The sequence below is a fragment of the Notolabrus celidotus genome, chromosome 3 (assembly GCF_009762535.1).
Source record: "Notolabrus celidotus isolate fNotCel1 chromosome 3, fNotCel1.pri, whole genome shotgun sequence".
NCBI classification, from domain to species: domain Eukaryota; kingdom Metazoa; phylum Chordata; class Actinopteri; order Labriformes; family Labridae; genus Notolabrus; species Notolabrus celidotus.
Window position 1 is genome coordinate 23,594,512 of NC_048274.1, and position 25,649 is coordinate 23,620,160.

Sequence of the window (25,649 nt, forward strand, 5' to 3'; positions counted from 1 at the left end):
AGGTGTATTACCTCAAATAAAGACCTAAAAAGGAATCATGAAAGAGAATGGGGAGGATGGTTTGGTTTGGTTCTGGTTTGGTTCTGGTTTGGTTCTGGTTTGGTTCTGGTTTGGTTCTGGTTTGGTTCTGGTTTGGTTCTGGTTTGGTTCAGGTTCGGTTCTGTTTGCAGATCTGTTCTGATTATCTGGTTCTAACCCTAACCCTAACCCTAACCCTAATCCTAACCCTAACCCTAACCCTAATCCTAACCCTAACCCTAACCCTAATCCTAACCCTAACCCTAATCCTAACCCTAACCCTAACCCTAACCCTAATCCTAACACTAACCCAAACCCTAATCCTAACCCTAACCCTAACCCTAACACTAACCCTAACCCTAACCCTAATCCTAACCCTAACCTTAATCCTAACCCTAATCCTAACCTTAACCCTAACCCTAATCCTAATCCCAACCCTAACCCTAATACTAACCCTAACCCTATCCCCTTACCTAATCTTCTCAAAGACCGTGCAAATACTCACTGAGAGGAGAATTCAGATTAGCCTATCCAAGCCGAGGGATCTGATTTTTCTCAATTTCGAGCTGAGGACATTAATAATGTTTGCTCCAGTTTGGTTCTGTTTCTGTTTGCTTGAGTTAGTTCTGGTTCTGTTTGCTTCACTTGGTTCTGGTTCTGTTTTCTAGAGTTGGTTTTGGTTTTGTTTGCTTGAGTTGGTTCTGGTTCTGTTTGCGTGACTTGGTTCTGGTTCTGTTTGCTTGAGTTTGGTTCTGGTTCTGGTTCTGTTTGCTTGAGTTTGGTTCTGGTTCTGTTTGCTAGAGTTGGGTTCTGGTTCTGGTTCTGTTTGCTTGAGCTCAGTTCGGTTCTGGTTCGGTTCTGGTTCGGTTCTGGTTCGGTTCTGGTTCGGTTCTGGTTCGGTTCGTTTCTGGTTCTGGTTTGGTTCTTGTTTGGTTCGGTTCGGTTCTGGTTCGGTTCTGGTTTGGTTCTGGTTCGGTTCGGTTCGGTTCTGGTTTGGTTCTGGTTTGGTTTGGTTCAGTTCCATTCCGTTCGATTATGGTTTGGTTCTGGTTCTGGTTTGGTTCTGGTTTGGTTCTGGTTTGGTTCTGGTTTGGTTCTGGTTTGGTTAATCCTAACCTTAACCCTAACCCTAATACTAACCCTAACACTAATACTAACCACAACCCTAACCCTAACCCTAACCCTAATCCTAATCCTAACCCTAACCCTAATACTAACCCTAACGCTATCCCCTTACCTAACCCCAATCCTAATCTTCTCAAAGATCGTGCAAATACTCACTGAGAGGAGAATTCAGATTAGCCTATCCAAGCTGAGGGATCTGATTTTTCTCAATTTCGAGCTGAGGACATTAATAATGTTTGCTCCAGTTTGGTTCTGTTTCTGTTTGCTTGAGTTAGTTCTGGTTCTGTTTGCTTCACTTGGTTCTGGTTCTGTTTTCTAGAGTTGGTTCTGTTTCTGTTTGCTTGAGTTGGTTTTGGTTTTGTTTGCTTGAGTTGGTTATGTTTGCGTGACTTGGTTCTGGTTCTGTTTGCTTGAGTTTGGTTCTGGTTCTATTTGCTAGAGTTTGGTTCTGGTTCTGGTTCTGTTTGCTTGACTCAGTTCTGGATCTGTTTGCTTGAGTTTGGTTCTGGTTCTGTTTGCTAGAGTTGGGTTCTGGTTCTGGTTCTGTTTGCTTGAGTTCGGCTCTGGTTCGGTTCTGGTTCTGGTTCTGTTTGCTTGAGCTCAGTGCTGTTTCGGTTCTGTTTCAGTTCGTTTCTGGTTCGATTCTTGTTCGATTCTGGTTCGGTTCTGGTTCGATTCTAGTTCGGTTCTGTTTGCATGAGTTCTGTTCTGATTATCTGGTTCTAACCCTAACCCTAACACTAACCCTAACCCTAATCGTAACCCTAACCCTAACCCTTACCCTTACCCTAATCCTAACCCTAATGCTAACCTTAACCCTAACCCTAACCCTAACCCTAATCCTAACCCTAACACTAATACTAACCACAACCCTAACCCTAACCCTAACCCTAACCCTAACCCTAACCCTAACCCTAACCGTAATCCTAACCCTAACCTTCTGATTATCTGGTTCTAACCCTAACCCTAACCCTAAACCTAATCCTAGCCCTAATACTAACCTTAACCCTAACCCTAATCCTAACCTAATCCTAGGGTAAGGGTAAGAATGGTTTTGTAACAGAAATGGCAATTATAAGGCTTCTCATAAAAAAACTGTACGTTAAAGGGTTTTCAACACGCAAACCATTAGTTTTTGCAAAGTTAAGGTAAAATATACGGCTACAAAAGATCCTAAGTTAAGAGTCGCTCGGGAGTCAAAAGAGCCGGCTCTTCTTTGGGAGCAGAGTTAAAAGAGCCGGCTCTCCGAAAAGAGCCGAACTTCCCATCACTATTATCTACAACCCTTCTTCAGGCATCTTTTGCAGTGTCTAAAATGAAGAACCTTGCATTGGTTTCTATAAAGCTCTGTTCAAATATGTTTGTTCAAAGAATGGTAATTATATACTATATGTATAGTTAAGATCACTAAGATTAGTAATAGAGTAATAAAGGTTTCAACCTAATATCAACCAGTTTTTAATTGTCTAAAATACAGTTGACAACATCAACATGTCAGAAAACACATTTTTGTTTGAAGAAATTGTCCATTTAAGGAGTGAAAAGAAGGGTTGAAGTGATTATTGTGAAGCCATTTCTGAAAAATAATATTTAAACAGTATTTAAAATCCTGTCTGTGGAAAGTCATAATTTCAATGTTGACTATGAGCCATTGTATTGCTCTCATTAAAGGGAGTTGGTCATAAAATAGACTGAAATTAACATTGATGCCTCTTTCTGAACTACAAAGGCAAACACAACCATCAGCGAGAAGATTTAGTATTTCTATATAATTTTTTGTACGTGTCACAAAAGGTGATGAACAGAACACTGCCATAAGAGTTTTGTTTCACATTTTCCAAAAAGAAAGATATAAAAAAAGAAGGTTGAGATTTTTTTGTTAAAAATCTTCATTTTCTCATAGGACAAGATCAGGAGAGACTGTTTTGTCCACTGGAGGAGCCTGAATTGACACAAACTGAAAGTTCCTCACAATAGCTCTAAGCCAAAAATGTAATGTAATGCATGATAGGTGTCAAGTGTCTTGTTGCAAAAGCAAATATCCTGGCCAAATCTGGCCTAAATCTAACCATTTCGTGACTGTAATCATAAAAAAGACAAAACAAATCCACTTTTGGACAAGTTTTCAGCATCTTCTCAAAGGTGGCCACAGATGTTTTTTCACCATCTATTCAATACACAAAATTTGTAGAGATTTCCATTTAAAGATGCAATGATCAATAGTTTCATATTAGCAATAGATCACATGACTTTTTTTTTTACTTCAAAGGTGTTTTTTCTCGACTGGAGTAAAATATCTGTATGGTACTGAGAGAATAAAAACAACATAAATTACAGTCTACTTCTTTTTTACTTGTCCACATCATGTACATATGTGTATAATAGATTGATTAACAGAAACACACAAAACAATATGTGAGTGATATGTCACCTGTAATTAGTCTAGAGACTAAAAGAAGGGAAAAAATGGGAGCGGTACAGGAGCGGGATGGGAGTGGGAGTCATTTCACCAGGAGCGGGACGAGACAAGATTTTTTCTGTGGGAGTGGGATGGGACAGGAGTGAAAATCCACTCCCATGTCAATCTCTACAATCTCTTGCCCTCAATCACTTTCTAGGTGACGTCAATTAAGTCAAGAAGTTCTCAGGGCTCTCAGGGCATTAAGATTGGGCCTGTGGACATTGAGATTGGGCCATAGAGATAATATGAAGTTGCAAGACATGAATTCAACCAGAAGATGGCAGTAACGCGATAAGAATCATCAAGCTGCAGTCGAGCGACGAAGAAAAAGAAGACCAACATGGCGTCCCTCAACAGTCATGAGTGGAAAGCTATCTGCGACAAATTCACCAACGCCCAAAACCTTACTGATGTGGAATCTCGAAATGACCCAGAAAATGACCCTTACCGCTCCAAGTACAAAGCGAGGGAGCTCTACAGAGAGATATACTGCGCGCTTAAGAGTTTCGAGGCCGGTGAGGGTGAAGAGGACAGAGGCGGAGAGAGTGGCGAGCAGCGGCCGGTCGAGCCGCCTGAAAGCGGGCAGGGGGAAGAGGGGTTCGGGCAGGGCTTCAGCGGAGACTCGGTTGAAGGGCTGCGGGCCGCTAAGCTCGGGGCTGTGGAGTATTATTTGGGCGTTAACCATGTCGACACAGAGGAGCTGTCAGCCGGGCAGGAGCATCTGATGAACTGCATGAAGCTGCTGGAGAGATGCAGAGTGTCATCCGAGAATGTCTCGTTGTTCATTCATGTCAGGGTAAACAGTCCTTTAATAATGCTTTATATCTAACTAGCAAATTAATATACCTTTATGATGTGAATGAGCTGAGATGCTGAGCACTTAAGACTCACCTTTTTAATGTGGAGTAATTTATTTTTAGCCCTGGATTGCATTATTATTTTAATCATTATTAATTTAATCATTACTTTAACATGTATTTATCTTATTTCATTATTTATTTATCTATGTATTTCTTGTATTCATCTGATCTTGTTAAGACTACCTTATTTTCAACTTTTCTTTCCACTATTACTTATTTTATTAATTTTACTGTACTTATTTTTAAGTATTTTATTTATAAACGTGCCTTTTATAATTTTACCATTGCTGTTGTTTTCTGTTTCTCTATTATTCTGTGAAGCACTTTGGGCTGCATGTTTTTATGTATGAAAGGTGTTATATAAATAAAGTTGAGTTGAGTTGAGCATCCCACAAGTATCAATTGACTTTCATTTATGATAGTAAACAAAAAATGACAAGTCATTAAATTTGTTTTAACAATATACACCAGATAGAAATTGACTAATTTTGTCAAATTAAGAAAAACACTGTATTTAAGTCTTTATATTTTGAAAATCGGATTGACTGGACTACGATATCATTATATTAAATGGGAATGATTGACAATAACACTTTCCAGGATGCTCAGAAAGCATAGTTTGCTCATGGGAAAGTTTACTGTCGTTTGCCATACATTACAGCATGTACATGAAACCATAATTATTTTTTCATATTAATTGAACTAGTCCATATACCATAATACATTATTCTGATCACTTGCTCATGTATATTGCTGTGTGTCTCATCAGAATCAGTTGGGCATCCTTTGGGCGGGCCGGGATGAGACAGAGATGGCTCAGGGATTCCTTGAAACAGCTGAATCTGTTTACCAACGTTATATGAAGGAGGTAAGGTTGTTGTATGGTGAGAGTTTTTACCAAAGACATGATGTCAGTATTGAGTTGACTCAAGATGAGAGAGACTTTAGCATAAGAAAACCATCAGTGCTGTTAGAGGAATGGTTATGAACACAATCGTTTCCCTCCCAGGATATTGTTTGACTGGTTATCTTGCCTACCGTCACACTGCTTTCTCCTAGCAAGCTATCCTCACAGGACAAACATATGATTGTGTGCAATTTGTCTCGGCATCAATAGGTCACACGTCTGGAATTTACCCACAGTCAGGAGCCAAAACAGAGCAAGACTTTGTAGTATTTTTAGTACAAAGTGTTCTGTGTGTTGTTGATGTTGTAGTACTTTGCTGAGTTATCTGAATTTTTGAGAGGTACTGAATTAATTGAAGAAATCTTGCTTTCAAATTAAGATGAAATATGAATACATTGCAGTAAGTGTGACGACAGGAGGATTAAAGCAAACAGCCTAATTGAACTGGGAAGTAAACGTGTCATGCAACGGTATTAGGGTAAAATCATGGAGCAGCATTGCTGCATATGAAAAAAACTAGTTAAATCAAATTCTCATGTGGCCATGTTTGTTGATTTCCTTCTATTTGTTAGGATGGAAGTCCTCCCACTGATATGACAGAGTACTTTACCACTGAGGAAAAGCTGTTGACACATCAAGACAGGACCAAGAGGTAACTGGTGTCACGTTTTGATTTATAATCATGCTTTGTCATGCAAAGTTAGAATGAAAGTGACAAATAGTTCAGCCAGCTCTGGATTATCTTTTTGACCTTTCTCTTCATATATTCTCTATTTTAATCTTTTTAAAAACCTTTCTTTCTCAGGTTTGAGTTGGCCTACACTCACACCATGTATTACCTAGCTCAAGTCTATAAAAACCTTGGTGAGTCTGGTCTCATGTCCTTGAATTAAATAGACAAGTAGAGGTTATTACATTCTTAAAATGTTCACAAAAATGTCTATTAATGAAAAGAGCCTAGAATTCTCTTTGATCCATAAACATTCACTGATACCTCATAAAGAGATTGCATCATATCTATCAGTTTTGATGCATATATGATAACTAGTCCTTAAATTGATACATGCATGCATACATATATACATACATACATACAGGCTGCATGTTTTTTCATGTACAATAAAGCTTCATTTTATACATTTTTAAAAAACACTGTGTTTTGTCTTACAGGTGAAACTGAGCGAGCTGCCACGTACTGCCACAGCACTCTACAGAGACAGTTACAGCTGAATCAGTTTAGTCCGATGGAGTGGGCTCTGAATGCTGCTACACTATCACAGTATTACATCACTAAGGTAAGACCGTGTCTGTTTAGAACTAGTTGAAAATATATTTAATGAATTTTATTTTGAAATTACATTTTTGTATTGACACATTTTTCATAAATCCTGTAATTTTTCTTTTTTGGGTAAAGGACACAAATCATTTTTTTTATTTTACATTTAAAGTCGACTATACACCAAGAAGTTTAGCTGAAATAATCACATAATCTGCTCTAGGTCATCAGTCATCATCAGCCAAGTCAGTTCATCTGAATGTCCTAAGTAATGAGTGGTGGGTGCTTGTATGCATGTGTGTGATTTTCTTTTAGGGTCGATACATGGAGGGCAGACATTGCCTTGCAGCAGCTACTGTCATATCCGGTTTGGCAGGAGAGGCTCCCTCTGAAGCTGCTGCACAGGAGAGTAAGTATTCATTTTAACCTTTTATTAATATACATATCAAAATAGGCCCACTTGTTTTCAATGCATTCAGCCCAAATCATCTACAGGAAAGAAAAACACACCCATGTTTCAAAACATTGCATACATCCCTCCCCCAAATCCTTTTTTCTTCCAATATTCAAATTCTTCAGGTGAGACGGAGAGGGATCGCAGGGAACAGCTCAGACAGAAGAGGGCAGAGATTGCAAGATGTTGGATCAAATACTGTCTCAACGTCCTGCAAGATGCTAAGAAGCTACTTGAGGTACTTCATTTAAATATATATTGTTAAATGCTAATGGTACTACATGTTCTCATACTTGGGTTAATGAGGTCTCAGATGTACAGCTTAGAGCTACACACTTGTTCTGTGTGTCTTTAGATGTTCTTTTGCATGTGTTTTTTTTTTACCAGGACAACATAGGAGAGCTAGACACTGAACGTCAAGAAGAGCTAAAACGAGCAAGAAGACGTGAGGAGGAGGAGGAGGAGAAGGAGAGGAAGAGTGCTATGCTGTTTGGCTCTGAAGACACATTCGACTCCATTGCTAGCCTGGAAGAGAAGGTCTCCACTTTGGTTCTTGTTATAGTTATTAGATGATGTTGTTCTGTTTCTGTGTAGAAAAAATCACAGTTAACCCTACACCAATAGCAGAAGATATTATTCCCTGTATTATTAAAACTTTGTAACAGTAGTTATTGTATGTCCTGTTTAAATGTATGCAGCATTTGTCACTCATAGTATCCCAACATAATGTATATAAAACACAGAAGAATCAAACTGTTTGCTTTGTGTTTCCCAGGTGAGCTGTTTGCTCCCTCTGGACTTCACTGAAGCTAGAGCTGTCTTCCTGATTGGACAGAATTATGTCACACAGGTATGTAAAAGACTGGCACGCACGCACGCACGCACACACACAGACACACACACACAGAGACACAGACACAGACACAGACACATAGACACACACACAGGTTTTAAACTGAAACCACAGGACACTGAGAATAGACACATCAGGGTCATATACTTGCACTGGACTGAATTGTCTGTTCCAAAAGTATAAGTTTACATGTTGTCTAATATGTACCCATCTGATAACATCAGTGCTAAAGGATGCTTTCAAAGCCTTCAGTTTGTCTCCCCTGCCATGTGATCATGGTCTAAAGTCATATAAATACATACGACTATAATGAAACAGATCATTTGCCCTGCACAACATGCTCTGACTTCATTTTAACAGTATCTAGATGACATGTACTCGCAGGTGTAGACATTCTCAGGCGGTTTAGACAAAGACAATGTAATTGCAATTTGCAAGTCATGTTTCTCTTTGATTTTAAGAGCCTTTGAATAATTACTCATCCAGCTTAGCTCACTACATCTAGACATTCCTTACCCTCAAGTTACAAGCTTTTTGGAAAATTAAGAAGTAAAAAAAATAGATTTTTTGGTATCACTCTTGAGAATTAGGTTATCACTGTTTGATAGTGTCAGGTGAAAAAAACAACAATGTACATCCCTAAAAGTTAGATGAGCATCACAGCAACAGTTTGTATGTTTTATGGAGCAAGGACATTTTTTCTCTGTTTAGGGAAGAAGTCAATCATTCATATTAATATTTAGGTTAACATTTTTAATATTTCCTTGTGCGTTGAAAACACAATCAGTAGTTTCAGCTGCTAAACACAGTGAACTGCTCCATTTCGCTCACCCACTCTTGCAGGCCAAGGACTACTTTGAGATGGACGGCTATGTGACAGACCACATAGAGATCCTGCAGGATCACAGTGCTCTGTTTAGGTCCCTGGCTTTCTTTGAAGAGGATATGGAACGACGTTGCAAAATGCACAAACGACGAGTGGACATGCTGGAGCCAATATGTAATGGTAATGTGCTCACTTTGAAAATTCCCTTGTCTCTTTGTTTGTTTCTATAGAATAGAGTATAGTAGGATAAGATTAAATAAATTAATAATGTCTACGTTTTCAACCTAAACCTCCAAGCAAGGAAACAGCTGTTTTAATCTTTCCCTGATTCTGTTTCTCCTCAGATCTGAACAGCCAGTATTACCTAATGATCCGCAGACAGCTAATGTTTGAGTTGGCTGAGATCTACAATGAAATGATGGACCTCAAACTAACCCTGGCAAACAGACAAGCAGATACAGAGTCCTTAGATAATCACACTATTAAGAAATTCAACCATCTCTGCTCTGCCTCTGCTAAGTGAGTGTTTTTGGATGTGCTTCAGCTCTATTTTTCTGATTGTACATCTGCAAAATCAAACAAAATCCTCTGGTCTCCTCTGCAGATTTTTCCAGATGTTCTTGGACTCTCTGTGCTCTCCGGAGGGAAAGGTCCCAGAGCACCTGGAGGAGGAGGTGCTCAGACCGGCTCTGGTGGCTCGTTTCAGAGTGGCCCGACTCCACAGCCGACTAATCAGTTCTGTGCCATCTGTTCAGCTGGAAAACCTCAACAGGTCTCTGGAACATTATAAGTAAGTAGTTGCAGGTACTTAATAAATTGTGAATAAATTGCTGAAGTGTAGACTGCTTCCCCCTGGTGGTCTGTAAAGGTGCTGCAGATAGGCAGCACTGAGTCATCTGTAAAAACTTTAACTGTTTAAACTTATTTAGCTGATTTCAAAACAGTGACAGATTTGTGAATGGATTATTTATTTGTTGTGCATAACAATAGGTCCCCTTTCACATATAGTTTAACTGTTCATTAATATTTTTAAATTTCAAATTGGGCCAAGCCATTCTCAAATTTCAGAATGTTTTATACTATGAATTTAGTATGAGAATAAACGTTGATGTTGCCATAGAAGCATTAGACAGCTCTTATTGGTTGAAAAGTATGTTTTTTACTTAAAAGCATTTAGAATGAATGAAATGGAGGTTGCACTCTACAGTCTATTTGCTTGTATCTGACTTAATGTTATTCTGTATAATATATTGATATTCAATTTCATCCTCCACCTGTCCAGATACGTGGTGCAGTACTGTGAGGCTCACCCTGACGCAACTGCTGTCGTCATGACGGAGCTGGAGCTGAGTACGGAGATGGTCGGCCTGCTTCCTCTAAAGATCAACCGCCTGAAAGCAAGGATGGCTTTAAACAACTGAAGGACTCCATTTTTCACTGACTGCCTAACAGTAACTATCTAACCACATGAGCTAGACAGAATCAGTTTACCACCTCACAGTCACACTACTGTACAGCTGATAGCTTTTTATTTTGCAGTTGAATGCATTACACACTGTACATATGCGCTCTCTACTGTGTAATGTAATGTGTCTTATAGTTCAGGTAGCACAGAACAAATACTCTGCTAGTTAAAAAAAAAGTCAAGTGAGATTCATACATGTTTATATTGTTTTTGATTTAATGTGGCTATATTTTGTTTAAAGCACAGTCGAATTGTGCTACTTAAACTAATGTTTTTCGCTTATATTTAAAAAAAACTATAAAGGCCTTGGCAATAACAATAGACAGCCTGAGGTACAAAGAGTGGAATTGTTCCAGTCCAAATAGTCAAAACTGTATTAACTTTCAGAAACACTTTTGTTTGAAGTTTACTTGACCTCACTGATGCTGGTTTACAAGTCATCTTAATCTGCATGATGCTACACTCTTCCAGGTGAATCTGTGTTTTCTTCCTGTGTCTGAAAAAACACAATATGATCCTGTTCATGTATTGTAGATATTGTATGTTATAATAAAAAAAAAAACCCAAGGACATTAAACGCTCTAAGTATCAAAAATCTGATATTTGTCATGCTTGCCATTCAAAACTGGGCCCCTCTGTTTATCCTCTGGTGATCTTCCTTGTAACAGAACCACCAAGTTGATTCTAACATCTGTTGGTCAGTGAATAAAACAATAAACTGTCTGCTTGTGGCCTAATTTAGACAAGAACTTATTTTCCAGTTCACTTAGCTGCTTAATGCTGAGTAAAAGTATTCGGACACCTGACCATTACACCAGCAGGGACAATAATGACATTGTATTCAAATATATATGTTAATATAAAGCTGGTTCCCCTTTTGAAGCTATTTATTTTAATTCAATTTGAGTTTATTTGATTAGGACAATGCACATGAATCAACATTTCAACAGTGTGCCTCAATGTAAATATGCCGGAATTAGCACAATAGCTAAATTTCATCCGTAGTTCTAAGGCAGGTACTCCCATAAACCATAAAACAACAAGTTTTAAAATTACAGGATGTCACAAAACAGTTAACAGGACACTGCACAAACTGACTTACAAACAGATGTTACATACATAACGTTTGTGACATTATAAAAACAGGATGGAAGGTTAGGCCAAACCCCCCAGGAACGGGCATCAAGTGAGAAAACAGATTATTCATGTGTACATGACTGGTTTGATTCTAACTAATGTTTAACTGTTTCTTTTTAAGGTACCATAGTTCTCAAGCTCCCTAATGTGAGCTGGTAGTTTATTCCAGGACTGTGTGCCTCTGACAGACACTATCATTTGGCTGAATTTGGTTTTTCGTCTCGGTACATCACAGTCCCCTCTAGTTTGTGCTCTAGTATTTATCATATTGTGGGGTTTTTTTTATATAAATTTGAGCAATGATGGAAGGGCAAGCCCCTTTAAAACTTTAAAAAAAAGACAGATGTCAGTGTAGGTTTGAAAATGTTCAATATAACAGCTTCCACTCTTCTTGGAAGGCTTTCCACAAGATGTTGGAGTGTTTGTGTGGGAAATTGTGCCCATTCATTCTGTAGTGCATTTATGAGGTCAGGCACCGATGTTGGGCGAGAAGGCCTGGCTCTCGATCTCCGTTCCAGTTCACCAAAGGTATTTGATGGGATTGAGGTCAGGGCTCTGTGTGGGCCAGTAAAGTTCTTCCACATCAAACTCATCAAACCAGTTAGCACAAAGTTGTATGATGAAGTATTAAGATTTCCCTTCACTGGAGATAAGGGGCCTGATTGAAACAGCTGCATTTAAGAATTAACAGGTGTGGCCATATACTATTGTCCATATAGTGTATGTCAGTTAACATATATAGTCATATTTTCTGTATAGTTGAGATAAAACTCAAAAAATCTATTACAGCTGGTCACCAAAGGTAAAACATGGCAAAGGCTCTTAAAAATACACTCAGTAGCTTTTTCACACGCAAGGTCTGAAAAGTTGTTGAATAAGAGTTTTTTTTTTGGTAATTATTCTCAGCACATTTTGCATGATTTTGTAAGAGGAAGCTTTTGCAGGTCAGATGTTTGGGTGATTCAAGACCAATTTCCCATTAATCCTGAGACCCCTTTGCCTAATTCCATGGTACTTCCTCTATGAGGTAATTATTTGGTGAAGCTGTGCTACTGCAGGACAGAGTGTCTTGTCAAGTGCAAAGGTTCTATAGAAGTAAAAAATATATACATATTTCATGTTTTTTTGTACATCTGTAAGGGTTTACAATAGAGCTCGACAGCTTATGCAAACGCTTCCATACACTTAGATGTGTCCTTTAACTGCCCCCCATCTTCACCCATCTCTATTGCTTGTGTTTACTGGTCCTGTGTCAGAAGCACTTCTCCTTGTGACAGTGTCTTTTAGCTTATAGTAGGAGTATTTTAATAAGAAATATGTGAACTTGTCAATTTTGTTAATGATGAACAGAATCACTCCACACACACACACTCACTCATATAGAAATCCAGAAATCCTAGAATTTCCTGATTGTTCCCTAAATGTTGTTTGTAATGACGCTCCAGTGGCAACAAATTCAATGCATCAAAACCTGCAATTCCAGCTTTGATTTAAGCTCCCGTAAACCTTCCAGTGCTTGTCAAAACGTGCAATGAAATACCTGCTCAGCACAAGACACCTGAACTAATTTGCTTTTAGTGAGGGTTTACTGGCAAACCCTCCCACACAGATTACATACAGAGATTCACGATATATTATCATTAAATTAATGTTGATCATTTAGCATATGAAAGATTTTCTTTTGTCAAGAGTCAAGAAAAGCTGCAGACAAGGCTGCTGGGATATCTGATGGAGGGATCAATAAAGAATCTATCCACTATGTAGCTAGCTACCTAGCTTGCTAGCCACCTCTCAATCATATAAATGATGAATTATATGAAGGAAGACCTGAGAGATGATAAACAAAATATGAATAGCAAATGTAAGTATGTCATCATTGGATTAATTTACTTTGCTTGCTCTTCTGCCATTTTCTCATTTTTCCTATTATAGTAACTTGTAATGGTGTTATAATGATACAAAGATCCAGAGTACATTGTGTGCTGCTGTTACATAAATAATTTTGATAAACCACATACCGTGACACATAGTTGCCCAATAACATCTGGTCTTCCATGCATGTCTTTCTGAAAAACTGTCATCAACAACAATTGATGACTACAGCTTTTTCTTTTAGCAGTCATAGCTTCACTTCCCTATTGATGGCAGACCCCATAGAGCCAAGACTTGTGTTTGACGTATTTTACACCCAGAAATGTTATTTGGAGAAATGATCCTGAACTATGTGTAAACAACCCAAGTGTGTTTGTGGTGTTTCTGCTGGTGAAAGTGTGAAATTAGTGCTGCCTCTGCTGCCACAAACTCAGACAATGGTTTGGAATTCCACATAATGTGACGGGGTGGGGATGGAAACCAAGCCGACTATAAAAGCTGACTTTTTATTGTGATCGTATCACACTGGCTGCTGCAGAGAAACACACACACACACACACACACACACACACACACACACACACACACACACACACACACACACACACACACACACACACACACACACACACACGCCCCCACGCCCACACAAACACACAGTGTGAATAAGTAGAAGACACAATATATAAGATGAAGTATGGGTATGTTGCAGTTGTACGGCAAAACACAACAACATTTCACAAAACAGATACCACCTTGTACCACAACTCCACAGAGCTGCATGGCCGTGCATGCTTTTTTTTGGTTCTTTTTTCATTCCACCATTTTGTTCTAGTATTTTAAAAGCACTGGAAATATATATATATATATATATATATATATATACATATATATTGTTGTGCTTTCTTTAATGTTGCGTTTTGCCCTTCGGGGTCATCGTACATTTCATTTCTTGAGCACTTAGTATCATATTGGAGAGATGAGTTAACTGGAGACATGCTGTGTTTGCAGTGATGTGTGTAAGTGGCAAAATGTGTCACATAAAGATGTCACTTACCGAATGTGTGTGTGTGTGAGTGGAGGCGAGGCGGGGCTGGCTACTGTGTCATTTCCTGAGGGAAAATGATAGCAACTGATGTTACCACTTCCTGCAGTATCATATCAATGTGTCAGCTGAAACAAACAGTCCTATCTCTGTCTTCTTCTTCTTCTGTTGTCTTATATGGGAAAGAGAAATGAATATACAGACAAGAAGAAGAAGAAGAAGAAAGAGATGGAGGGGAGAAAAAAAGAACACCATGGTCAGAGTGAAGCGTTTGGCCCACAGAGAAACCTCTGTCTCTGTGGTACAAGAACTCAACAAATATTTGACAGAGTGCTGACAGTAACATACACACACACACACACACACACACACACACACACACACACACACACACACACACACACACACACACACACACACACACACACACACACACAGGTCAGTGGGTTGGATGGAAACCCAGGAAAAGACCCCTTTAAACGTCATTAACCACTTTTAGTGTGTGTCTGTGTTATGTGTATGTTGGTGTGTGCACAGGTATGTGTGTGAGCAATTCTACCAAATTTAAAGCAGAGAATGAATACAGACATTTTATAGATGTTGGGTGAAGTACTAAACATTTTAGTTTTATTCATTTTCAAAGTGTTTTTATTTTTCTGGTAGCTATTCTTCAACACCTACGTATTTCTAAAGCGTTTTGCTTAATGAGTTTGGCTTGTATATCATGAAGAGATGCTGCGGCTGGGTGTGCAGCATTTCAACTCTCTTTGATATGTATCAAGGTTTGCATGAACAGAGAGATTTATGTGTTGAAATGTGACGATCACAAAACCTCAAAACTCTCCTGATAAGGAAAGTTCATATTTCATGTTGTAATATGTTGTTACATAATACAGATGGTTAAGTATAACACTGCAGAATAATCTAGACATTTCTGCTCAGTATCAAGCCCAAAGATTGGGTTTCACTATTTCATCTCATGTCAGTGAGACACTTCAAAGTAAGGATTGGAAGAAGCATAGGCAGAGTAACATAACTTACAAACTATATATCTCTCTCTTTAGCATTCTGTGATCATGAGGTAGTCGCACAATGGGCAGAAATCTGGCCTGCCAAAAACAAAGGTGGGCTAGTTTACATTTTGGCCTGGAGGTTGCAAAATTTGAGTATATTTTCAAACCCCTGATACTCACAGTGTAGGGTTGATTTAAAAATACTCAAGGGATTGTCAGCCAGAGGGAACTTTTTACAATTTATCCACTGGAAGGGCAGCTATTTTGTGTTTTCCACAGAAAAAACCCTGGAGAAGGGGTTTCATAATGTTTATCTACCAAAAAGAATTGTCCCTCCCATCACATTTTTTAAAGTGAAAAACTGAACTAAAACTCCAGTGCACAGATACAATCAAAACTTTTAATGCATCTTATTTTCCAAAGCCTCGCTTATCTTGAAGGTTTGACTTTTTCCTCGCTGCTCATTCGCAACATCCTAAGGGTTGATCTCTAAGTGTCCTGATCAATGCTAATTTTGTGGTGTCAGCTGTTAAACTGGGACAAAAACCTCTTCCACCCTTCTTCTTCTTCTGTCCTTATTCAAACTTCCTCAAAATGACGTGTACATTGCATTGCATGCTTTCAACAGAAGTTACTTCTGTCTATCCCTCCCCTCCTTGCCTCCTCTTCCAGCTCCTAACAGCCCAGAAGCTTTCTGAGTAACATCTGAGTCATCATCATTAGAGTTACTCTGATAGATACACTTTATCTGCCCGAGGCTCAGGGACATACCAGGTGTCAACACTTACAATGTCTGGACTTGTGTTTACCGGCACAGTGTTACATCACAGAAAGAGAGACACACAAACATGGTACAAGCACTGCAGACAAATTTAGATATAATTTAGATGCATGAGTAATTGCAGCAAATATTTTTTTAAAGATAAACAGTGAATAAGTCATTATACAATGACCTCATCAGTGTTAGATTTATGATAAACATAAGTGGAATACATACTAAAATAAGTGTGAGTCATTTGTAACAGGGAAAATGAACTTTGACTGCTTTATACTCTATTTACAGTGGTCCATCCCTCCAAAGTATGTCATATTTCAAAGCTCATCATACAGTAACAAATACGTTATATATCATGTCATGTTGCCAAGTATTTGATAAAGGTAACAAATAATACACAGTAATTAAACAAGATGCACAGTGTTTCTTTCAGGCAGAAATGTAGTGGAGCAAATATGCTAAAACAGTAAAAACAGACTGATAAATGCACTTGTTTCTAAGTAATACACAACAGAAGCATGAACAGGTCTACATAAATCTGCAGGACATGTAGAGACACATAGAAACACAATCATACCTGAAAACAAAAGCATGCACTGATGCACAATATATCACACTAAAACACACGTACGTGAGTGCATACGTATATATACGCGCGCGCGCACACACACACACACACACACACACACACACACACACACACACACACACACACACGCACATCCAAACATTTACACAATTTAATGGCTCTTTAAAAAGGTTTCTAGGGGTGACAAAGCTGTGAGGTTTAGGGTGAAAATATTTCTACCCCAATACGATTTGTGACCTGCAGTGACTCCAAGGACAGGTATCAAAGATTGCACAGTCTCCAACAAGACTATTTTTCCTTGTGTCACTGCAAGGAAGTTGATATTGTTCATGTGCTACATTTCTTTCTGTGTAGCATTGATTGTGACGCTGGAAAAAACAAAGTTAAGAAAACCACAACTAATACAGAGCAGGGGGTGGAATATCTCACTGTCAAACACAGACGAATGAGTTAAAGAGAGCTGAAACGAGTTAATTCAATCGAACAGAATTACAGTGAAAAGCAGAATCTCTAGAACTTTTCTTATCTTAGGACAAAATGAGCTCGCAGCCAATTAAGACAAACTTGAGCTTCCTCTCTCTCGTTTTATTATCAGAAAGTCAGATTAAATCTTGGCAGATATCTCTTGGAATTTCCTCAGTTTAGAGTGCGCGGTTACGCAAACTCCGACGTGCTGATATCTGATATTTGAAGCAGCTAATGTAAAAGTTTCCACTGAGGATGTTCAGCCACTTTCGTTCTAACACAAGAAGACTTCAGGAAACCATGACGCACGCGGAGGGCTGAGCTCGTATACACAGAGGGAGTTTGGCTGTTTGAGTCAGTTTACGCACACTCTCTCAGCACGTCTAGACGCTTCACTTTGGAGAGGAGAAACTTTATATTTTACGGATTTAGATAAAGAAAGACAAAACTGAGGATGAAGCTGCTGCTGTTCGTCGTCATCTCTTGCCTCGCCTTACATAACGGAAAGGGTAAGTCGACCTATTGTTGCTGGAGAACACTTTGCTCCACACGTTATACGCACTTTTAAAAAATAACAACAAAGAAAAAAACAACAACAGGTTGTTGCAGCAAAACAGTACAATCAATTTACACCATGACAGCTTAAATTATCTCACTCTGTAATATATGGATGAGTCAAACTGTGGTTTACATGGGTCTTTGATTGACAAGCCAAATGATTTTGATATTTGCCTCCCTGTGCGAGGATAATGTGATTTTTTTTTTTTTATATAGCAAGTATGACTCATTTGTCAAGTTTATCTGCCCTCACTTCTCGGCATTACTAATGAAAACAGACAACTTTAAACTGAACTCCCCTGTCACTTATGATGTTGAAAGGGGGCCAACGCTTTGATGTTCATAAAGGGGAACATGTGGGAGCTACACCTGGTCATTTTCATATTGAATCGGAAATAGAACATGCGTTTCGGTTTCCGAGTTACGTTTTGATGAGACTTGTTGAACACAGTGTTCATATTAGGGGTTTTTTTGGGGAGGGAGGGAGGAGGGGGGACTTCTGCCATCACAATATTGGGCCAGTGTCGTTTTTCTTTTTTCTGTAATACAGAGGAAGGAGAACACAAGGGGAAACCATGAGATGTGACACAATAACTACCCTTTTATCATGTGTTTCACATGTTCAACTATGTCAGCTTTGTTTTTTAATCATTCAGTAAGCAATTCACTGTATTTAAAAATGTTTGTTATTATCAGCATTCGGTGTGTTTCTTGTACCTTGTTAATATGTGTGGACCAATGAGGTTTTTCATAATCCATTGTATAAGGACTACATCAATTCAGCCTTTGGCCTTGTCTGTTTTATTTATTTTACCTGAATTAATACAGGTTGTCTCAAACGTTTAAGTATTACATGGACAGGATGTTCAATGCATAAAAACAAAGTAAAACAGAAGACAAAAAACATCAGGTAAAAGTGGGAGACAGATCTTAAAGCACTTAAGAAACAAAGCTCCAACGTGTCTCTAGTTGTTGTGAAAGCATAGTAAAACCCCTTACACTTCTACAGTTCCTCCTTAAAGATGCTCCAATAATATTTAAAAGAGATCAACAGATAAGTTGGATGTTTATATATGCCTAAATAAATCAACAAAGACTTTATTCAATGGACATTTGAAACAAGATAGAAAAAATGACACCCTATTTAAGACCTAGAGTTATTCAGGCAGTGTATACTAATCAACAGATTATCATCAGTTCATATCAGCAGGGTTTATAGAAACATTCACACTCAGCTCCAGTGTACTGGCACACATTATTTAAAGTATTTGTCATGGTAAGCCATCCAACTTCAAATGAGTTGATAGTAATACAATGTCAGATTTTAATAGTGTGTAATGGTGGTAGATTAGTTTTGGCTGTGGTTTTAATTTGATGCCCTAATCTCACATCATCTTTTCTAGAGGACAACATTGTGTCTTTCAAAATTGAAAAGAAAGATTCATCAAATTTTCTTACATGAAAACAGTTTCAAGTGGAAGGAGCCACAGAGTGGACAAAACAGGAAGTCGGAGTTTTGTCGAAGCACTTGGTTTGTTTCGGCATTCATGAATCCATAACAGAATGTTACAGAATTAGTTCCCCATATCAGATGATTGATGGGAACTTTGTCTCCACAATAAAACAGCAAATGTTACCTTTTACTTGTTGCAGTGAAACAACCAGAATTTTTGTTCACTGGTTGTAGGTGTAAAATTACTGTTAGCACCTCCAGCATAAAATAAGCTGTGTGACTGACATGTTATGATGTGCTGATAAGAAGCTGTGAATCTGTTACTTCCTTTTCTGGAACTTAATTTGAGAGAATAAATAGTTTTTCAGCCAACTGTCAGTTCACTCTGTTGCAGAGTGATGTTGTAACCTCTTGAAACATGGAACTATAGTAAACCCTAATTGTCACAATGAAGTGATCCAGATGAGCAACCAGATGTTGCCCAAAAATGTTCTGAGTACAGTGAAACATTGCATCAAATGTTGCATGGAAACTGAGAGTCTGAAATGAAACATGAAAATGTATTTTTTCAACAGGAGCTCCCAGGACAGCTGTGTATAAGTTTTTGAGATGTAACCCTGAGGGCGACCAGGCCAACTGTGTGACTCAACAAAGTCCAGAAATGGCATGGAGTCCCGAGCTACCTGCCAAACTGCCTTCTTCAACTGCACAGTACCTGTAAGTGTACATAATGTGTGTGTGTGTGTGTGTGTGTGTGTGTGTGTGTGTGTGTGTGTGTGTGTGTGTGTGTGTGAGAGAGACAGAGAGAGAGAGAGAGAGAGAGAGAGAGAGAGAGAGGCAAGATTTGATGGTTGTTTTTCCTGTGTGTTGCTCAGAATGAGTTAAGAGCAGCAGAAAGTTCATCAAAACAAAACAACTATCTCTGGGATAACAGCATGCTTCTGTCAGATAAATGCAGACTGTAAATATAGAAATGCTGATGCTGCGTTGGATCTGTTACCTTGGTTAACACAACTGCAGCAACACTACCTCTGTCTGTGTGTGTCTCTGCGTGGATTCACGTGGTTGTCAGCATGAGTTTCAGAGCGTTTAAGTGTGAGGTTGGAGGCCAAGAAAAGCCAAAATAGAGGACAACGTGGAGGGATAAAGAAAGACAGAGTGAGATCCCATAAGGGAGAGGTCAGAGAGGTCAGAAGAGGAGGAATAAAAACCGTACACACTTATCTGTCTGTTTCATACTGTAGCATAGCACAGAAGCAGGATTGTACATATTTTTAAGCAACAGCTGTTCATCCATGACATCTGCTAAAGCTCCTGTGAGGAGTTTTTGCTGGTTACAACACAGACTGAAATTCTGATGGTTGGTGCCTGCAGACCTACAAAAAAGCAAAGACCATCAGAAACATATTTCTATATAGTTGTTTTTTATGCCTGAAGCTGCTGCCAGAGGGTAGGTGTCAGATGAAGAGACTTACATCAAGGTGCAGAAACAGCCTCTGAGTATGTTTTCCACAGCAAACCTTCATCAATAAGTGTGTTTGTCTCTTAGAAGACATTTTTAATCAGAAAGCACTATTTACACACGTAAAGGACAAAATCAGCACACTGAAAGCTCATCACAAGAGCTTGAAATAAAGGTGTGGAATGAATCATCTTAACTACATATGTTTAATCCAATCATTTGCAACCAGATGTCACTTTTCGGTAGAAAATTGTGCTTGTGTTATGACAAGGTGTAAAGTAGAAAAAAATAAGCAAAAAGTAAAGGTGGATGTACTAAAAAGTGGAACTACTCAACACACTAAACTACTTGTTTTATCACAATCTGTTAAGACTAAAAGCAAAACAGAAATTACTTTTTGTTTTAAAATGCAACACATAGCACAACATATTATTAATACAAACTGACTGTACATATTGTCTAAAAGGGTCAGTGTCCGTGGTGCTTTCAGGAGGCACACTAAAGTCACGTATCCTCCAGACTGTAAAACTAAAGACGTTTGGTCAGTCTAGTCTATAGTTGCCTTTCTCTTTTTTACTCAGTGTATGTACAACATCAATTCTCCTTTAATGTTTAAAGATGAAAGTTCGTCCCTTAGTCTGTCAACAGTGCATACATGATGGTGTCTTGCATCTTAAAAGACCAGTGGTAAACTATACTGTAAGTCCTCATGTCCCCTGTCATTATTTACTGCAGAATTACTGAAAAAAATAGAATTATAAACTCCTCAATTTTATAAATAATGTGTGTCCGTCTGTTCTCCTCTCATTAGGAAAGGGATCTGTTCAGTACACTTCCCTGAGTTCTTCACTGTGCACACAAAGACAAGATTAAATAGATTTTTAAAAGTAAAAAAAAAGAACAAAGTTTGTAAAAGAGTGTTCTTTGTGATATTTGTAATGACGTTGTTAAGAGGTTACATAAGTGCAGTCTCTGAATTTTATGTGCATGCATCACATTGAAAAATAGTATTCTCATTAACACTTGGATAAAAATGTTTTATTTTTTTGTCACTCCAGACAGTTTACTGTGTGTTATCACCAGCACACGGACACCTCACGCCCTCTTTGGCCTCTGGTTTGAAAAGTTCAGCAGTTTTTTGGTTTGCCTTGACCATCTTCTTCACAGTGAAGATGAACCCTTTGTGCCTATTTAACTGGAGTAACTGTGTTAAAAAACTTTGATCCTTAATGAAACTTCTCTTTTTATTTAGACGCTGCTCGAATGGTTTAATTTAGTCTTGTTGTGCAACAGTGACTGTCTGGAAGTAATGAGCTTGTAAAGAAGTGCGTGTGTGTTTAGCACGTATGGTACTTTTGAAAGGATTTCTGTTGAAATGCGTTGGTCTGCTGAGAAAGTCTATATCACAGTCTTAGTCTTTCGTCCTCAGTTTCCTCTTTTGGAGTTCCTCTTAGAAGAGATCAATCCTATCAGTAAATAATCTCATATCAAGAAAAGGAAACTTGCAAAAATGAATACCACAAATCATATTTTATCTAGCAGAATCCATCTACGATGTTGAAATCACAAAGTGTGTTTTCAATGTGTTCAATAAGCTGTAGTATTCACTCTAGTATGCACTTTTCAAACAAAAAACACATGTTGAAGACACACTGAAGTATCAAAAGAGTTTAACCCATCAAAATGTGTTCATGCGGCCACAAATGCATGGCATGTATTATGGTTCATAGTATGTTTAAATAGAAAAGGTGAATGACAGAAGAAGTTCTTTCCAAGAAATTCAGTGTTCAAGAAAAGCAAAACAAGAAAGTAGGAAGAGGAAAAAATGTTAGGAGAAAATAAAACGCTATGTATATGTATATTATTAGTCTGAGTCTTATCTGGCCCCCTACATCTCCTCAGCTATCTTGAAAACACCAGGGCTTCAGCTTCAGCTCGCCTCCAACAGGAAGCCGGAGGGAAGTGTCGAGAGGAAGTGAGCTGTGACGCCTGGTGGACCGCTGCTTCTGGTCTATTGTTTTGTCACTGCGTAGAGCCACATTAGTCTGATACTCCTGTTTGTAAAGCATCAGATAACATGTTCAAAGAACAAGTAACCCAGTAATTCAACTAGAAAATTACATTTTTACTTTTGATGAATTTGTTTCTGCAAGAACAGATTGAAGAGGAGTCAGTTTTTAGAAAGTTAGAGAAGATGCAGCCAGTTTACAACTCTGAAGTCAATGCTGTGTCTACATCTTAATCACCTCAATTCTGGTTTTACTTTAAAACCATCAACAGAGGCAGGTTGCGAGGTTGATAGCTTTGTATTGGCACGTCATCCTGACAGCTGTGGTAGACTTGTACATACAGATATCAATCTGCTTGATAAGATTTTGTGCTTCAGACTTAGAGAATAAATCCAACCGTGTTGCGAAGCTAATGAGGACCTAGAATAGACATCAAGAACAGTCTGCTAACACCTACAGTCTTAATACAATCTTTAGTCAGTCAATGAGAGGGAGCGCCTGTGTAGGCCTTTAAGTTGATGACATCATCCACCTACCTGATGCAGGTATTTACAAGCAGACTGGCTCTTAGGAGAAACATATTCATTACTTATTGCTCCACTAAGTATTATGTGGATTAATTGTTTGATCTGTTCAAGCTGAAACCTGAATGCTGAATTTTTTTTCACAATTTTGAATTAATTCATAATTACTTTAAATGGATTTTGTATTGATCAACTAAAATATGCATAAACTGATTGCTTAAATACCAGACTCTAAGGAGGGTGCAGGAAGAAGATGTTTTTGTATTAAGAACTAACAGACTTATGATACTTTAAAACCTCCAGGACTGTTACACCGAGGTTGAATGTTCAGTGAGAAGCAATTATCTTGCACAATAGAGTAAAATACATTTAATGAATTTGAATCCTCATAGATTATGAGTTTAATTCAAACCTGAGATGTCAGTATGCTTTTTCAGTATTCAGAATTTATTGTATGATAGATAAAACCCTCCCCACAACATTACAACCAAATGTTTATGAAGAGTTTCTCTATATGTCTTCAACATGACAGAAATAATCCCTCAAAGCCTTAAGTGCAACAACACTGATGGAGTAGTCTAAGAAGTTTAGTTTTCTATCTATTCTATTTGGTTTTCTATTCAGATAAAATGTCAGACATGAGGTGAAATGACGATAGTACTGTTTACCAGTGATTTACAGTGATGAAGCTTTGTAGCTTTTTAAAAGAAGCTGTTGTGAAACCAGCCAGACTCCATCAACATGTTTGAATATCTGACTCTCCTTCTGTTTCCAGAGAGGCAGAGCCTGTGGAGGATGAAAAACCAGACAGAGAAGGGGAGGAGGAAGATGAGGTGGAGTTGGAGGTGGAGGATGAAACACCCATGCTGGGTGAAGAAGGGGAGTCACCTGCGGTTTACTTCTATGAGGAAGCGTCTGGAGCTTATGAAGGCTCTGCATATGAAGGATCCTTCATGGCAGACAAGGCCATTGAGTCAGGCTCTGGTGCGTCCTCAACAGACAAATACTTTGGGCTTCAGAAAGGTAATTTTGGACAAAAGTTTTTACATATTTTCCTAAGTCCTCATATTTCTTGCTTCATGATCTATAAGCTGTCATGTTTTTGCTTTGTAGGGGAATCAAGGGGCATGAGGCGGTTGTTCGGAAGCCGATTTCTGGTTGGTGAAGCAAAACCAGAAGAGCAGGAACTGAAAGAAGACCACCTGCTGGTGTAGGCCTAACATCCATCTTCTCTCAGACACACACATACACATGGCTAGCATCTGTTGTAGCCCCACCCTATCTATTCAAACAGTAATCAAACTTGACAAAGGCCAAAATGTATAAAAATACATATATTTTTTTAACACTGGTGGAAATTGATATTTCCGCATTAAATGAATGCATCTGAAGAAAAGAAAAAGTGTCTGCCAAATAAAAGCCCTGTGTGAATTCAAGAGATATATACAGACTTAGTGTAATATAGATGGCAACAACCTGCAATTTGTGTCCTTTCGTGGAAAAGATGTGTAAGTAGGACTATGCTTTTAAATATAACACATGCTTTATTGTTATATCAGTGCAATAGGATTAGACGTTTGTTTACGCATTGCTCAATCTGTGCAGCTGTGGTTCAAATACATTTATTTTTTTAAGTTAGGAGGCATGTGTTCCTTTAAGACACACAAAAACAGAAAAATAGTACTATATTATTGTAATTTGATCCCCCTCAAATGTTGTGACACTTAATGCTAACCAAGTGTGGTTATGCAACCTTTTTAAGAAGCTTCAGGTCTGAAAATGTTGAACAAGAGACTCTTGCAAACCCAAATCCCTCAGGACTGGATTCGCAATCGTAACCACTGTGAGCTGGAACATATTCTGAATATGTATTCTGCACATTCATGCATTTCAACACGTGCTGCATTTTCTAATCTGCATTTGAAATACTTCTATCAATAAAGAATTTATAAGAACTTTTTTGTTGCTTTTTTTCATTTTAACTGTCGTCTTACATGAAATGTTAACTGTTTGCTGTTTGTTTTGCAGTCGTAGTGTGAATTCTAAGTTTGAATATCTTATGATGCTTTGTTGCCATGTACACCTAGAGAATGACTTTTTTCCAATTTAAATGGAAGACTTTTTAACATGAAGTTGTTCCTTTCATGTCCAAAAGAAAAAGTCTTCGTGTCAGTACATTTCTGCTACTGCATCGGCAGTCAGGATAAGGCCAATCCAATCCAAACATAATAGCTATTGTCTAAGCTCCTGATTGAAAACAGTTTATCAAAATAAATGTGTTAAACTGACGTTAGTTTGGAAACAACCAGAAGTCAACTAAAAACAGAGTTACTGTAAGACTCGCATCATAGCAACATTTTCTTACAACCTGACCTGCACTGTACCAGCTGATAATTCAGTCGATGAGTAACAGACATGGCAAAGGTGCCATCTTGAGTTGATCTCAGGTACTCATAAGAGATTTCAACTTTGAAATGGCCCACTATTGACTATCATTTCAAA

The 25,649-nt window shown here is 38.3% G+C and overlaps 2 protein-coding genes across 2 annotated transcripts; both read left to right on the top strand.

Annotated features, from left to right (window-relative positions):
• The first annotated feature begins 3,864 nt into the window (after positions 1-3,864).
• kifbp (kinesin family binding protein) lies at positions 3,865-10,968 on the top strand. The gene is made up of 13 exons (XM_034680770.1): positions 3,865-4,400; positions 5,234-5,332; positions 5,944-6,023; positions 6,177-6,235; positions 6,542-6,666; positions 6,963-7,056; positions 7,227-7,339; positions 7,489-7,638; positions 7,877-7,951; positions 8,798-8,960; positions 9,125-9,299; positions 9,385-9,570; positions 10,063-10,968. Exons 1-13 carry the CDS (start codon positions 3,945-3,947, stop codon positions 10,199-10,201), a joined length of 1,914 nt encoding a protein of 637 aa, XP_034536661.1. The 5' UTR covers positions 3,865-3,944; the 3' UTR covers positions 10,202-10,968.
• A 6,391-nt stretch (positions 10,969-17,359) lies between these two features.
• Positions 17,360-25,102, top strand: srgn (serglycin). Its single transcript, XM_034680716.1, has 4 exons — positions 17,360-17,650; positions 19,728-19,869; positions 23,923-24,170; positions 24,261-25,102. The coding sequence occupies exons 1-4, from the start codon at positions 17,596-17,598 to the stop codon at positions 24,359-24,361; spliced, it is 546 nt and encodes a 181-aa protein (XP_034536607.1). The 5' UTR covers positions 17,360-17,595; the 3' UTR covers positions 24,362-25,102.
• The last annotated feature ends 547 nt before the right edge of the window (positions 25,103-25,649 follow it).

Bases quoted from the DNA above. Each gene is read 5' to 3' on its own strand.
- srgn (XM_034680716.1), top strand. From the start codon at position 17,596: ATGAAGCTGCTGCTGTTCGTCGTCATCTCTTGCCTCGCCTTACATAAC. The intron at 17,651-19,727 runs GTAAGTCGACCT...TTTTTTCAACAG, and splicing joins CGCCTTACATAACGGAAAGG to GAGCTCCCAGGACAGCTGTG. The intron at 24,171-24,260 runs GTAATTTTGGAC...TTTGCTTTGTAG, and splicing joins ATACTTTGGGCTTCAGAAAG to GGGAATCAAGGGGCATGAGG.
- kifbp (XM_034680770.1), top strand. From the start codon at position 3,945: ATGGCGTCCCTCAACAGTCATGAGTGGAAAGCTATCTGCGACAAATTC. The intron at 7,639-7,876 runs GTCTCCACTTTG...TGTGTTTCCCAG, and splicing joins TTGCTAGCCTGGAAGAGAAG to GTGAGCTGTTTGCTCCCTCT. The intron at 9,300-9,384 runs GTGAGTGTTTTT...TCTCCTCTGCAG, and splicing joins CTCTGCTCTGCCTCTGCTAA to ATTTTTCCAGATGTTCTTGG.